This window comes from Lagopus muta, chromosome 6, assembly GCF_023343835.1.
Source record: "Lagopus muta isolate bLagMut1 chromosome 6, bLagMut1 primary, whole genome shotgun sequence".
NCBI lineage: Eukaryota > Metazoa > Chordata > Aves > Galliformes > Phasianidae > Lagopus > Lagopus muta.
Window position 1 is genome coordinate 14,827,101 of NC_064438.1, and position 15,548 is coordinate 14,842,648.

Below are 15,548 nucleotides of genomic sequence, written 5' to 3' on the forward strand. Positions count from 1 at the left end.
AAACAGAGACACAAAAAGCTTAAATGATGTTAACAGGAGATCGATGGCAAAACTGAGAACACTGCCTGCATCTCACAAGACTCTGATGGTAGCACGTTTTTACAGATAGAGTCCAAAAGATCTGCACACACTAAACATCACAGAGTTTATTTTCCGCAAATTGAAGGTTTTGGCCAATCTTTTGTTGCAGAAAGGTGTAGATTTAATCACAGGTTCTAACATTAAAAAAAGTCAATATAAAATCAAATATTTTGTTCACTTAAAGTTATAGATAAGCAGCTACAAGTTGTTAAAGAGTGAACTGAAAGGATATGATAGTTCCTACCAGATGTGCCATTCTGATAAGAGTGATCAACTGTTATGGAGAGCTGCATCAAAGGTTTCATTTGCACTTGAATCTGTACTCCAGCTGAGCTCAAGATTTTGATGAAAAATGTTGAGGGTCTGAAGATGGTGATGCCATCTAGAGAGGAAAAAAGTGAAAGGAAAAAAAGTACTTCACAAACCTTTATGAGGCTGAGAAAACAGGAACTCCGTTTTACCAGCACATTCAGTGTAACACAGGAATCCCCCAGGGAGTCCCAGACTGTATCCACCTAAATCAGTGACCTTATAATGGGCAGGATCGGGTTCTTCGGAGACAGGAGCAGGAATCAAACTGTAAATTGATGTAGGCTGTTCTGAGAGAGTTGTGGAAAAAGACATTTACCTTTGCTTACTGGAAGCTTCACAATGAAATTGTTCATGTAGATATTTCCACAGGAACAGATTTTTATAGTCTGTAGAGAAAATGAAAAAAGCCCATGGAAATGAATGCACATGAGACAGACAGTAACAACCTGACAAGCTTCCTTAAGCATTAAGAAGCAATGTCTTCAGAATATGGTTACCTCTGGGGCAAATATAACTCAATGTCTGGATTCCATGCAATGGCACAGAACAAATTTGTAGACTATAACAAAATGAAAAACCCTCTCCACAGGTAACAGCCTTGGATAATTGCTCTTGCATATCTAGGAAGTTAGCTATCTTTTTGAGAATTGCTCTCGAGTTGCTACTTATGGGTTCCGATGCATCCCACTGGATATGTGACATACCTAATACTTCATTTTTTTCATTGGGGAAAACCTCAGGAATCAAAATTTTTGTAAAAAATACTTGGGTCCTGTAGAAATCTCCATCCTTCAAAAAGAAGTGAATGAAAAGTTTGAAGTTATGGAAAAGACGGGAAAAACTGACAAGGATAATCTTGAGCCATTCACCTCTAAAGAAAATGGAAAAGCCAGAATCCAAAAAACTGGGAAGAAAATAACTCCTGTAGAACAAAGCTAATAAACACATGCGCTGCATCATCTGCTGCCATTAATCTTGCAGTCCCAGGACTGCACCAGACCAGAAAGAGTCCACAGTATTAGAGAACATAAATGAGCTCTGTGGACCTAAATAAAAGTGACATTCTGTGTGCCAGCTAAAGCAAGTTACTTACTGTTCTTCCTAGTGTGACTAAGACATTCTTTAAGCAAGTCATTGTCTTTGATGTCCCACACTGGATGATCTCTCCAATCACCACAAATGTGTCATTGGTGTTCTGAAAACAGGTGAGAAAAGGGATGTGCAGAAATCATTAGCATGCTATAATAAAAGGAAAAAAAATACATCTCTGAAAGGCTAAAATGTAAGAATGAAAGATCTGGGGCATTTAATTTCTAACTGCAAGTTGCTGAATTTCACTTCCAAACCCAATGATGTTCACTGCCTTTCCCCTTTACTCTTTCCTTGCATCAAGCTGTGTGGACAGTGTATGTGCAGAGTCACATAATACTCAACTTTTTGTGACGGAATCAGCTTATCCACTTCATTTCTACAGTCACACATGAAGAAAGCTTCAGGAGAAATGCTTTAATCATAATTTTTAATCATTATTTAATTATTACATTAATATATCCAGTAAGAAAACAAATTCGTCAAAAAAAAGGGATGTAGAACTGTGTTGAAAATGCAAAAGCTTGATGCTTAGCATCACAGTTGAACTGCAGTCCACTGCAAATAGAAAAATGTATGTGGTTTAACACTGAGTGTGTATTGAAGTGTATTGCTGGACTGAGGCCATTTAATGAAACAGTCATACAGAGCTCCAGCACAGCTTAATGCTTCATGTTACTCTAGAGATTCAGGAGTGAAATGGGAGATTGGTCATACCTTAGCTAAGACATAATGGCAGTTACCATGAAGACTGAACCTCTTATTATCAAATGTAGTTATGTGGAATCCTCCATCTATACTGCAGCTTCCAGAACAAGGCAGAGAGATACAGCTCCAGTGGCCCCCTTTGCAAGTACTGTACAAAACACAAAAATGAGTAGTTAGAATAAATATAGCTGCAAAAGAGCAAAGGTTGAGATCTATATCTGATCAGTTCCTCTTTTTTTTTTTTTGTCTCATCAGCTGCTTGTTTTTCAGCTGCTTATTAAATCCCTGAGGGAGAAAGATTTTATATTAAAACCCTACTTGTCTGTCAGTATGAGTTAATTGCACTGGGCTTTCATGCTATATCCTTCAGAGGCACTGAGTTGGTCAAATAAGAAATATTTTCCAAGGCCTAAATCGCTTACTTAACTTTTTAAAAGAAATAGCCTCTTCAAACAGGATCTTGTATCACTTCATGCTATTGATGATTCAGTAAGTTGCTGTTGCAAATTTTCAGAGGCTGAATTAATGAGCAGATGTGAAAATTAGAGCTGTTAATGCAAGAGGAGAACAGCCAGGCCATGTTCAGGTTTTGCGAAGGCTGAGCCTACAGCTATATGGGAACCACTCAGAGCCGTTCAAAATTTGGGTTTTTGGGAGTATTTCCTGTCTTTGGGAATGGGGTAGGAAATAGTTAATCCAAAGGGATTTGCAGAACTTCTGCTCTACCCAGCCATGCACCACAGAGTAATTCCTTGAGATCCAAGCTTTGGAACAGCCCTTTAGAGATCTAGCAGTGGTTGGAAAATTACTCACTAGCATGGAATTGCTACACTTTATAGAGGCCAATGCTTCTAAACTAATGGCAAAGAGTCTCATTTTTCTGCATTTTGGTATCCCAGGCTTAATACTTGCTGGCAACTCCAAGTGAGGGTGATAGCAATGTGTGGTTGAGGGTTGCCTCAAAGTTTTTCCAAACGTTGCTGCTATTCAGACCCCAGTTTTTGCATTAGTGCCATGGTTACTTAGGATGTTAGGAACAGTCATGATTACTTAGGATGTTAGGAACAGTAAAAAGGATTAAAGAACAGAATGCAACTAATCTATGCTTTCCAATAGCTGCCTCTATCTTGTTAGTGCAATCAAGTTCACAACAGTACCAGTTTTGGCAAGGAGTGGAGTAAGTCCCTCCAGATGAGTAGACTTTGCCTTGAAACATACAGGGACAGCTGTCTCTGGGAACACATTTTTTGCCACTGAGGTCATCAAGGATAGTTCCTGTTCAGACACATTGGTTGGTTAATACTTCTTAGTAAATCTGGGGAACACCATGAAGGAAGGTCAAAACAAAGAAAAAAACCTTGTATCATTTCTACAGATAACTGAGTGGGGCATGTTTTATCAAAAGTAACACACCAGGCTCTCTCAGGCATTAACTGATGTGAAAGAATTCTCACTGGGGCTCAGATGAAAGCAACGTAAGATAAAATATCCCAAAGAATACCCCTGTGCGTTACTGGAGTTCTACACAATGAGCAGGATTACCAAGTGCCAGCCAGTTTCCATCCATTTCTAATAGTGAAACTAACAGATCAAACCTCAACTTCTTCATGTGCAAGACTGCTCATGAATGAACATGCCAATGCATTTATTTTATATATGACACAACCTAAAGCAAGCCTTATTCTCCACTAGGCTACATATACACCTAGACTTGTAACTGGGAGGCACTTCATCAGACATCCTCACCTATACCTCTACTAACTAGAAAACTGCTCTCCTTTTTCCACATCTTTTGAAAAAATGTCCTTTCTGCCCCCTTCTCCAGCATCAGGATCTTGAATCTTTAGAGATTTGGTTCTTCCAAATCCAGCTGGACACTTTCCTATGGGAACTTGCTTTAGCAAGGACTTGGACTCAATGATTGCTGGAGGTCCCTTTCAATCCCTATGATTCCGTGGTTCTGTGATTCTGAGAAGAAGGAAGTTGTTAAATTATACTAGAAGAAACAGTTTATTCACTGATTTGAGTGTAAAATTATAAAGGAAAAAAACAAAAAACAACTCACTAACTGAAAAGAAATATTCTTTCTTTGTCCCTTGTTGTGTGGCCTATTGGAAGAAGCAAACTGCCTTACCAGGAGGACAGAAGCAACCATCTGTACATGGGGCTTTGCATATCTTGCTCCTTTCCGGGTCAGCGCAGGTGTCAGCACAGGAGTTTCCACATTCCATGTACTCCATGTTGCTTGGGCATTCCTGATCTGCAAAACCAAAGAAAAATGTGGTATGTTAATGATGAATTTATGAACACTTAAAAATCATTGCATCACTGCCCAACTCCTTTTTCCTCCCTTCTCAATCTTGGTTGCAAAACTTTCTATCCAGATGTGTCATGTCTTGTTACCCTCTAAAGGAATGTCTTATGATTGCTTTTACTTCATCTTTGGAGAAAATAATAATAATGTTGGGAAATATTAGCTATTAAACATTATTTAACTAACTCAAGGTTGGCTGAAGTCGTGATACCAACAAAAGACACCAGGAGTTGCAATCACTTATTTTTATTTAGGCCTCAAGCAACTCTCATTCTGGCATTAATCTTCCACCCTAGTCACAACAGCTGTTCGGAAGAACTACTGTAAGTCTTCACCCCAGATTGACAGAGATTTCCTGCTCAGTAGTTGCAACTGAGTAGGAAGGAAAGGAGCAGCTAAGAACAGGTATGTTATACTACTGTGTTACTTCTTTGGACTAGACATCAAAATTTTAAATGAGGTTAGTTATGAATTAAATGAGCGTGGCAAAACTCAAAGAACTGAAAAAAAGAAGAGAGAAGATGCTAAGATACAGTTACTAATTGTTGAGCAAAATCAAGTTAAACTTGCTGAAGCTTTTCCATTAACAACATTTCTGTCAAAGTACTTCTACAGATTGAGTCAGTGTAGTTGAAGGAGGAAACTCTTTGCTCTGCTGGTATTAGGATTCATGCACATATGTCCAACATCCTAACCTCCAGAGCAATACTACTTACAGCAAAGCTCTTTGGTTCTCCATTCCCCAGGGTCTCCTTTGCTGAGGACACAGTCTCGAGAGTATTGGTTTAAAGTGCTGCATATGCAGCTGGAAACCAAATCAGAATGAGAAGAATTAACCTCACAGTTGCACATATCCTCAGTGCAGGTAGCTACATAATCATCAAAAGCAACCACTTTGGGGCAGTTTCCAAATCGAGACAGAAGTTTCTTGCACATCTTTTTCTGAAGGGGAAAAAAAAAAAGAGGAGGAAAAGAAAAGCAATAATTGACATTTTAGCAACTTTCAGGCAGATGGATGTGAATCCTAACCTCTGATGATACAAGTCCATGATCACATGGACCTCCAGAGGTCATCCAGTCTAATTTTCTGTTAGGTTCTTTTTCTCTGACTGGACGCAGTCATAAAATTGCATCTTTTCCCACTTATCTATTTCTTTATCACTATAGTAGGACCGTCCTTCAAGTATAAGATAACATTCTGTTCTCTAAATAGCCCTTGTTTCAACACAGTCACTCCAAGACTTTAATAGTCCAGGAAAGTTTATACTTCTTAGCCACGCATACTTACATATTTACTGCATCTATTGTCATCCTCTGTAGGATGTCTTCCACTGTGGCCATCTGGCCTCACATCAGGACACTTTTCTGATGGATCCTCAACTTTGTGAAAGTTCCCAAACTGCCTTGGGTGCATTTTATATCCTGCAAAATACCCAGATTCATCTGAATAACTGCCTACAATCCTTTAGATCAGTTATTTTGCTATAAATATGAACCTCATCTTTACCAAATGCCTCAATTTAACCATAACACAGTATATAATTTCCTGGTGTAACTTCCATTCGGGTTAGGATCAGGAATCTGGCATATTTCTATCAAGAATTGCTGACAGTCATGGCAACAATAATCACATGAGACTTGACTTTTCTATTTCATCTCATCACTTTCAAAGACTTTGGTTCTTTATGAGTACATATGATCTTACAGAATTTTGTATTTGTATGTGTAATGGTCATACAGATCAGTTTGCATTGTACTACTGCAACCTAAAGCATGTGCAGTCATCCAGTAACTTGCTGCTTTGTATGGGCTAAGGAAGATGGGAAAACAGGCACACAGCATTGAGTACAGGGACATATTTTCCCAAAGCATTACCAGACACTTGATCCTAGATCTGAAAAATCTTTCTGACAAAGTTTGAAATTTAATTGTTCTTTCCAAATGGCAGGTGACAGTATATTTTTTGGGACTTAAAAAGCCCAGATATTACACAAAAGGATGATGTTAAAATTTTGGCTTCAGTCCTGCACCAAATACAATAGAATGCAAGCTTTGCTGCCTTCCTTCCAGCTCAGAACTGCATCTAAAGATGTCAGTGGATGGCACTGTGGTTTCTGCAGAGATGCTCAGTGAAATCTGCCTGGGTCACCCATGGCACTTTCATTTCATTACATAGCCAAAACTAATCACACCTGATACCCAACTGGAAAGTGATGAAAGCAGAAGGGCAGAAATGCAACCATGCCTCATTTGAGACTGCAAATGCCTTAAAGTTTGGTACAATCAGTGGGAAACTTGGCAATGCTGCTGCATGACGAGTGGGCAATTAAATTGGGTCAGTGAGGTTTGAGAGACAGTTGCAAGCAGCAGAGAATCTCAAATCATTCCACAAACCTTTAAATTGCTCCATCTATGGAAATGTTTGGGTATTTCAAGATGTCTGTCCAGAAATCTGAAACCCCACATAAACAGATGCCAAGTTTCATGTGATGTATAACACACTCCTACATTCAGCATGCTGTGTTCATGGCCTACCGTCCAAAATTAAATCATTCTTCTTATTGCCATCATAGTTCCCACACAGACCACATATTTTCTCTTTATATGTTTCTTCCAGGTCCAGCTAAGAAAGAAAAGCAAAGAGGAAACTCAGGGTTTAAAGGTTTCTTCTCCCATCAGCAGCATATTACCATACGTCTCGCCACAGAAAAGCATAGTGGCAGAAATTCTCATCACCTGTTTGTAGCAGTTACATTTTCCATTACAATCTTGCCATAAAAACCTACTGAGAGACAGGCTGAATTTAAACAGGAAGATGATTTTTCAACAACTGGCAGTCCTACCTATCAAACAGCCAACTGAAGCATTCTGAATACTGGACTGATCCTCGGTTCATTGTCTCCCAGTACAGACTACTGGATAGATAAGTGTATCCTGATGCTGAAAGCTACAATGAATCAGTTTCTGGTCAGCTTTTAGCAGTATCTGATTTTTTTTCTAGTTCATAGGCTAAATGGAAAACTTCATAGAATCTCTATGGAGGGATGTGCCCAGCATAACTTGTTCTGCCAATACATAGAGGCAGCAGGGACTGGTTAACACAGTATGGCTTTTCTAGATAGAACTTTTGCAACTTATCCCTCTTACATACTTGGAGGGTAATACTAGCATTGCTCAGGTCTAGCTATAAATGGCAATACCTTTCCCACAGGTGTGTCTCAAGCTAAAACTGTCTACTCCACAGGTGGTGCCTATGATGTCTCAGATATAAAATAGTACAAGATGGGATGGGGGATGACAAATACTTCATTAAATTAGATCCTGAATTACCTCCCGATTGCTTCCTGATATATACTTTTTTTTCCCACTCTGTTCATCTTCCACTTATTTTCTGTCTCTCAGGACTGCAAAACAACTTCTGCTTATTTAATCTCACTCCTGACTGAGGAGGACAAATGCTCACACACAAAAGTTTAAATACACCACCACTGCAGAAGGTATTTCGGACTGAAAGTGTATTGGGGAATTGCCCCATAGCAATGCCTTGGGATGAGAGATGCCAAGGTCTTCTCAAATGACCACACAGATTAGTTTCCCACAAAAGATGTGCATTGGGAAAGAGCTGGGATCACCAGCTGTACCCCATATAGGAAGCAGACAAGTGCTGTCTCCAGCATTAACAGTGGTATCTTTTGTCGCGAAAAACTGCTTAGAGAGGCCTGGGCATTGCAACCCCACTCTCTTGTCTTCTGAAATCATTACCTACTGTGGTAGGCCCTGTCAACATGGAATACTGTGATACTTCCCCCCCACCACTATCCCTCAGTTTCTTATATTAACATGGTGCCTGCCTTTCATCATTGATGAGCTTCACTAAGAGAAAAACAACTAACTGGCTGTTCATACTAGGAGAGTGTCAGCCCAGTTCCACTTCAGCGTCAGACCCAGCTTGGAGGTGACTTGGAAGTAAGTACAGGTGTCCTCAATCAGGACACTCTTCAAGCTGAAGGGCAGAGGGATCCTGGAAATTGGAGGGAACAAAACAGATTACATTGGGAAAAAAGAACAAAATGATTGTTTTTTAAAAAATCAAAGCTTCCCAGGGATACAGGAAAAAAGAGTCAAAAGGAGGCATATAAGCCATGAAGGTCAGCCTGCATCCACACTAATGCATTAAGTGTTAGTATTATCACCTTGTCTACTGTGACATTCTAATAACCCACAACACAATTTTGGTCATGAGCATGTCATTACATGCTCATACAGTAATGTATTACATTAGCCACTCTACTGACACCGAAGTAGCTTCTCTGCTTTATGTGAATTGAGGATCTAACGCGGAGTGTTACAGGGAGTAAGATCCCAATACTGGGATATTGCTCTCCATGTAAGGATCCACAGGTTCTCACAATCTCTCCAGGCTTTTCCTTGTCACTTAGAAGTTACAGTGATATTTTTGTCCGTTTTGCTACCAGTGCACAGATGTGACTCAGACCTGTGTTACTTTTTGATCTTACCAAGCCAATTAATTCTCACTTTCCTGAAGCCTGAAAAATAGATCAGAAAATGGCTAGAACATGTGAGATTTTTGCCCCTTCAATTTAGGAGATACATCTGAGTGATGTTATTTGGTTGTTTCAGGATGGATATAAATAGAAGGCAGTACATAATGTGTGTGATCTTCTCTCCTACAATATTGTGAGGGTCCTTCCCAGAGCCAATGCCTGCCTCAGCCCATCATACCCAAATGCTGGGAGTAGGACACCGTAATACTCATGGAGTATTTTTAACCTTTTTTATTTTATTTTATTTTCAGATCACTTTCTGGTTTATTTCAGATTGAAATTAAAGATGTGAATTTTGATTTCTAGAAATTCTGCCCTTCGTGCTCTTTGACCCCATGGCAAGCTGTGATCTGCAAAGGAGGGCCATTTCTGCACAGTCTGGAAATGGTAAACTTTTTCTGAAAGGATGATCTGTTCCTGAGTAACAACAAACAATGCTAAGGTTAGTACCACAGAAATAATGCTTTGGAAAAAAAATACAGATTTTTACAAAATCCATTTTATAATTAAAGCGTTGACTTTAACTTTCCCCTCTCCTACCCTTGAATAAAGCAGCATCAAGGAAATCTACACTTTATGCTTTGTTACATACACATTGCCCTTTCTAAACACGTTGTTGTTGGATGTCAGGGGGAAATTCTTCACAGAGAGAGTGGTGAGGTTCTGGAACAGGCTGCCCAGAGAGGCTGTGGATACCCTGTCCCTGGAGGTGTTCAAGGCCAGATTGGATGGGGCCCTGGGCAGCCTGGTCTAGTATTAAATGGGGAGGTGGTGGCCCTGCCTGTGGCAGGGGGGTTGGAGATTCATGGTCCTTGAGGTCCCTTCCAACCCTGTGATTCTGTGATTCTGTGACCTCTGAGGGCTGTCATTTATGTTCTTCTTGCCATCTCCACTACAATGGACTGACTCTTCACAATGCACTGTTCAGTGTGCTGTTAACACACACAGCTCTTTGAATGGTGGGATACCTTTTCAGACAGACCACACCTTGCTAATACCTAGCAATAAGACCACAACACTAGAAAGCAGCAGCAGTATCTTTACTTACTGGTTCCCATTCACTGTGATGCCTGTCTCTTTCACCTCCAAGATCACTCCATCAGTAGTGACAGTGAAGTAGATCAGGTGACTGTTTTTGTCACTGCGTCTGATTTTGATGTTGAAGTCCTGGTAGCTGTCATTGCAGTGAGAAGCAAAGATGTATGTGCAGGTTCCAGGAAAAGTGAATTTAACGTGGTCAAATGTGTGAAAGTGGAAATTGCCCCAGGTGGTACACTCGCTCCTACCAACAGTGGAGACCTGGACTAAAGAAAGATTCAGAGCATTGAGGTTAATGATTCACCTTGCATGAACTGCTTTGTTTTTTCTGTTGCTGCTGTTTAAAATTGTAAATGGAAAGATTTCTGAATTCAGAAGATGTAAAATCCTGGAAGATGCCAGGATGCACCACAGGTCACCCAAGTTGTTAGCAAAATGGCAGCCTTCAGTCTCAGCAGCTGAGGTTGCACCAGCTTCAGAAATCAGCTCACAGCTGCTTGTTTTTCATCTCAGACAAACTTATTTCTTGGAGCTGAGTTGTATCTCCGTCAATGGTGTTGATAGGAAGGCTGCTCCAAAAGTAATGCCTCTTATTTGATTATGTTGGCCCACAGTGTCAGAGGAGGATGTTGATGGTGCAGTAGTACTGTACTACAGTAGTAGTACAGTAGTAGTCCCACCAATATTCCCATGTTACATTTTATTGCTGTGTAACAGACAGCAGCAAATGGGCAGTCTGACAAAATGGCATCTGACATGGAAGTGCCTATGAAGCAAAGATGTGCCACTGAATGTGGAAAAATTAGGAAGCATTGCTTTTGGAGGAACCTGGATACTTGAAGTGCATGTAAGACATCTCTTAAGAAAGTAATTTCCATACCGTTGAAGCATAAAGCAAATAGGAAGCAAAGAAAGCTACGTATAGAATTAAATAAGATATTCTTGCTACATTGTGCTTTTGGCATCTCTTTTGGTCCTATCTGAATAGCAAAGAAAATGAACAACTTTCTTTGCATTGCTGACATATCACATTTAGGAATATCAACACACAACGTCCTTCAAGATCAAATCAGAATCAGCCACTGGTATACTGAGAGTGTTATGAGATGTTCAAATCTAAGAAGCAGCATCTTGAAGTCAGAACTATGCAACAAAAGCTCAAGTGCCAAAAGGCTCTTAGAGGAATAACTTGTTGAAGAGACTGTAATTTGCTATAGGAGTTCACAGCAGTGAAGTGGAATGGTTTAATTTAGCATTTTTTTTACACAATAATGAAGGGAAATGAGAAATTTTCACTCTTTCTTGGAAGTGTAATTGCTAGAATTACTAAGACAGCAGTAGCAGTCACATGAATTGTTTGTGCATCAAGTGATTAGAAAAGTGTAAGACATTCAAAGCCAAACCAGGAGGTAACAGTGCAAGAGAGCACAACAGTGTGGTTACTCCCAATGGAGTACCTCACACTGGCCAACCAAGTCTAGCAGGCATTATATAAAAAATGTATGCAAAATGTGTTAAATAGGGCGTCACTTTTTTATGATGCAAATTACATGCAGAGAGTCTGCTTTTTTAAGATTAGTCACATAGGACATAAAGCAATTGATAAGCCAGCCAGTGCTGGAGGAAAAAAAAAAAAAAAAAAAAGAAACAGCAATAAATGATTTAAATGACTTAAATTAAAGATGAGAAGGCAAAATGCAGTATCTGGCATGCCTACAGCTTGAATATGTTACATCTTTTCATTTAACAACTCCAGTTGTCAACTATGGACATCAATATGTGAAGAAAGAATTTGGATTTTTTTCTTACCTATCTGAACTGGTTCTTTCCCCTTGCAAAAACTCCAAATGAGGCAGAAGATCCAAAATGACCTCCCCTTTTTTATTTCCATCTTGCCATGAAGTGGTAACTTGAAAATCCTTCTAGGGAAGTGTTTTTTTCTTGGCTTATAAGGCAGATTTTTATAGTCCAGGAATTTGGCGTGAGAACAAAACATTGATGGCAGAGTACCTGAAAGGTGGAGCTTCATTCATTTTTCTCAGTTGTCCATGTTCAGCACCCAACAACCCTCTGTCTTTTGGAAAAGACAAGTATCCATTTCTCTCTATGGGGATGGAGAATTGTGCTTTTCTTATCTCCTTTCTTTAAAATGCTTGTTTTCACTTTCATTACTGTGTTGCTTTTTCTTTGATTAATAGCTTTTTCTTTTTTTTTTTTTTTTTTTTTTTTTTTTTCATAGCACTGGGTTAGAAACAAGCAATCATTGCCATTTTTTACAGTTTTCCTCTTTCTTGCACATCAACACAGTCCTCCAGCTCAAGGAAGTGTTTGTCACTTCTGCTGTCTTGATGGCTGTATTTCTAAAGGTTACAACTAAAAATACTGTAAGATCAGACATTATGTACAGTTATAAAGAGTCATAAGCATAAAACATTCAGAGGATTCGGTCATGATATCTAAATCAAAATCTTCCCTCTTTTAGTTTGAAACTATTTCCCCTTGTCCTATCACAAAGATCCCACTAAGGATTCTGTCCCCTTCTTTCTTATAGCCCCCTCTTTAGGTACTGAATAACGCTATCAGGTCTCCCTGAAGGAGGGAACATGTCAAGGAGAAATGATTTCAAACTAGAAGATTTAGATTGGATATAAGGGAGAGTTTTTTTACAAAAAAGGTGGTGAAGCATGGGCACAGGTTGCCCAGAGAGGTGGTGGATACCCCGTCCCTGGAGACACCCCAGGTCAGGCAGGACGAGGCTCTGAGTACCTAATCTGGTATAGGTGTCCCTGTTCATTGCAGGGGAGTTGGACCACACGGCCCTTAAGGATCCCTTCCAGCTCAAACAATTCTATGATTCTATGATCTGAGTCTTCAGGCCAGAGCAGCCCACGGACTTTTTTCTTGTTGGCAGGCAGTGAACCAGCCTTGAGGACTGTGCCTAGCTCACCACTCCACCAAGCTTTCTAGTGTGAACAAAGTTAAATGCCCTAAAACTGCCCCCTAGTTCTTGCAGTTGTTCCCTCACACATTTCTGAGCCACTTACTCAGGTGCAAACATCTGCCAGACAAAGATTTGCGGCTGCTGCTGCTCTTAAGAAAGTCCCGCAGTAGCAGGTGAGAGCATTGTGCAGTGCATGAAACATGAGTTCACGTTACCCCTTTCCCACTGTCTGTGCCTCATTAATTCCATTGTCAGTCGCACTCGAGGCAGGGCACTACTGGAAGGTAAAGTCTGTTCTTGAAGCCATGCCATTTTGGCTGCTGTACAAACTGATAGACTTCACAGCACCAGAGATGGAAGTAATAGTTTTCTGCTTCTTTTCCTTTTAATCGTCCTCCCCACTCTTCTCCACCCTAACACTTCTGATGTAGAACTGCAGGATACCTAGAAAATAACATAAATCATGAGAATGTGACATTGTAGTTATGAGGATGATCTGAAATCCCACACAGTGCAACAGTAACACTCAGTGTCAGCAGATTCTCACCATAACTTTTAGATTGAGTTTTGATTGATGGAGCCTCCTTCTCGATTTTCCCACATCAAGGCTAGATTCAAAATCTGAATGTAGAACTCTGTTAAGATATAGCTCTTCTTTTTTAAATCATGGTCCTCTTCCTTTCCAATTCCCACATAGGCAATCAATACATCTATTTCATTCACATTGATGTGACAGCAGAAAAAAAAACCAAGAACCCACAGATCTGATTCCTGACTTCAGAACAAAATGCCTTTGTCCCTGATGGGTAGCACCACCACAACTCCCAGCCCTTTGTCTCTTGCATGTGGTTCGGGGCATGACAGAGTGAGCGGGAGGGATGAGCTAAAGCATGCCTTTGCCCTGCAAGCCCCAGTTAGCACATACGGACCTAAGAGGAACATGAGCAGCACAGTTAAAATGGTGACCAAGGGACAGACAGAATAAAACAATTCACAGAACTACCATCCGCTTCTGCTCCATTCAGAAGAGAAAGTAGCATCAGACACCTGGCTGATGTCTCCTGCAAAACAAAAAGGGGAGTAAGGAGACCCAATCCTTTTGCCATGTATCATTTCTTACCTCTGCTTGTCTGCTCTGTCAAATTTGCCATTCCTCTGCCATTTCTTGGTGAGCACAGATCCTGGCTGTGACTAACCAGGGCTCCTGCTGCCAGGTTCTCTGCAGAGAACATGAGCTACATTTCTTGAAAATCACGGGATGCTCCAGTACACTGTAATCATTTCAGAGTGACCGATAGGTTTTTCAAACGAAATTTTTGTAGGCAAATGTGGCAACACTGAGGGTTTCAGAAGGAATATGTGGTAGCTTTTTGGAAGGAAATTCAGACCAACAGGTAATTTATGAATATGTTGGTCTGTTACCATGGAATTGTTGCAAAGGCAGGCATGCAAGTTATAATTAATCCCCCTGTAGTGAAACACTGGGAAAATATCTCTTTCCCTTATTGGGCCCTCCAGCTCACAAGGCCTTCACTCAGCTGCAGCTGTACTATCAAAAAGAACAATTCCTTTTGGCCCATTTACAGCCCATTTCATGGATCATTTGCCACTAAGGGGTATGTGATTTTAGTAAATGCAATTGGCAAATATTAACTCAGCTTCTTTATCGCCACTGACTCACTGGAGATAAACCGTCATGAAGGTAATGTAATACATCAGTGACTCACATCCCATGCAAGCTTGGTAAAGGGGCAATCAAACTGGAGGCATCTTAGGGGTCAACACTGCTCATACCCAGCAACAAGTCTGGCAGTTGCATTTGAATTGCAACCTCTGTCAAGGGGTAATCCCATATGTACTGTAACTGTCCAAGCTACCAAGACGTTTGTAATTCTCTGTCCTGGGTGAACACAAGTGCTGGAGGGTTTGGACTGGAAATTCTCTAGTATTCCAGACCTTTTCAGGCAAAAGTAACTATACTATTTCTTACAATGTATATCCAGTGAGAAATCATGTTTTACCAGCATGGCCTAAATGATAACTAGAGAAATGCTATTTACTTCATTAAAAAGGTAAAGTTAGCTAGGAAAACAACTAGTTAGGAATTGGTATCAAGCCCTGTTGTGCTGACATGGTAACATCTGAAATAAATTTGGCAAACTATTTTGCATAACCGATGATTACAACACTGTTTTGCACCCTCCTAATTGCCAAAATAATTCAGCATGGATTATGTTCTTATCCCATAAAATTCAGGGAATTTACTCCAAAGATTTATATGGTTCATTAAGTTTGTATCCGCCATACAGTTTGAAATAGCTGGGGGCATAAGGTGAGCTCTATCAGGCAAAGTTGATTGTCTATCAAAGCACATGAAGAATGCCTTTGGTATTTCAATTTTCGTAGGAAATGAGTGGGTGTTTTCTTACATTTACAAACAAAAAGAACTCCTTAACCTCTCATTTCGTCTTAGGGTTCCTTGACCTTTCCAGAACTAATC

The 15,548-nt window shown here is 40.1% G+C and overlaps 1 protein-coding gene across 6 annotated transcripts in view; it reads right to left on the minus strand.

The window, feature by feature from the left end:
* LOC125695530 (mucin-5B) overlaps positions 1 to 14,510 on the minus strand; it is a 50,235-nt gene extending 35,725 nt beyond the window's left edge. The window contains exons 1-14 of one of the 6 annotated variants that reach the window (XM_048950126.1): positions 14,169 to 14,510; positions 13,264 to 13,492; positions 11,917 to 12,117; positions 10,118 to 10,373; positions 8,411 to 8,525; positions 7,040 to 7,127; positions 5,793 to 5,926; positions 5,221 to 5,446; positions 4,325 to 4,450; positions 3,348 to 3,465; positions 2,200 to 2,338; positions 1,487 to 1,588; positions 710 to 779; positions 326 to 463 (exon numbers count right to left, since the gene is read on the minus strand). In XM_048950126.1, the coding sequence (XP_048806083.1) occupies positions 326 to 463; positions 710 to 779; positions 1,487 to 1,588; positions 2,200 to 2,338; positions 3,348 to 3,465; positions 4,325 to 4,450; positions 5,221 to 5,446; positions 5,793 to 5,926; positions 7,040 to 7,127; positions 8,411 to 8,525; positions 10,118 to 10,373; positions 11,917 to 12,117; positions 13,264 to 13,360 (1,810 nt within the window). In that variant the 5' untranslated portion in view covers positions 13,361 to 13,492; positions 14,169 to 14,510. Of the gene's footprint in view, positions 1 to 325; positions 464 to 709; positions 780 to 1,486; positions 1,589 to 2,199; positions 2,339 to 3,347; positions 3,466 to 4,324; positions 4,451 to 5,220; positions 5,447 to 5,792; positions 5,927 to 6,898; positions 7,016 to 7,039; positions 7,128 to 8,397; positions 8,526 to 10,117; positions 10,374 to 11,916; positions 12,118 to 13,151; positions 13,856 to 14,168 lie in introns of those variants that run through there. The other 5 variants (XM_048950127.1, XM_048950129.1, XM_048950128.1 and 2 more) reach the window with 5 other exon arrangements.
* Between the last annotated feature and the right edge of the window lie 1,038 nt (positions 14,511 to 15,548).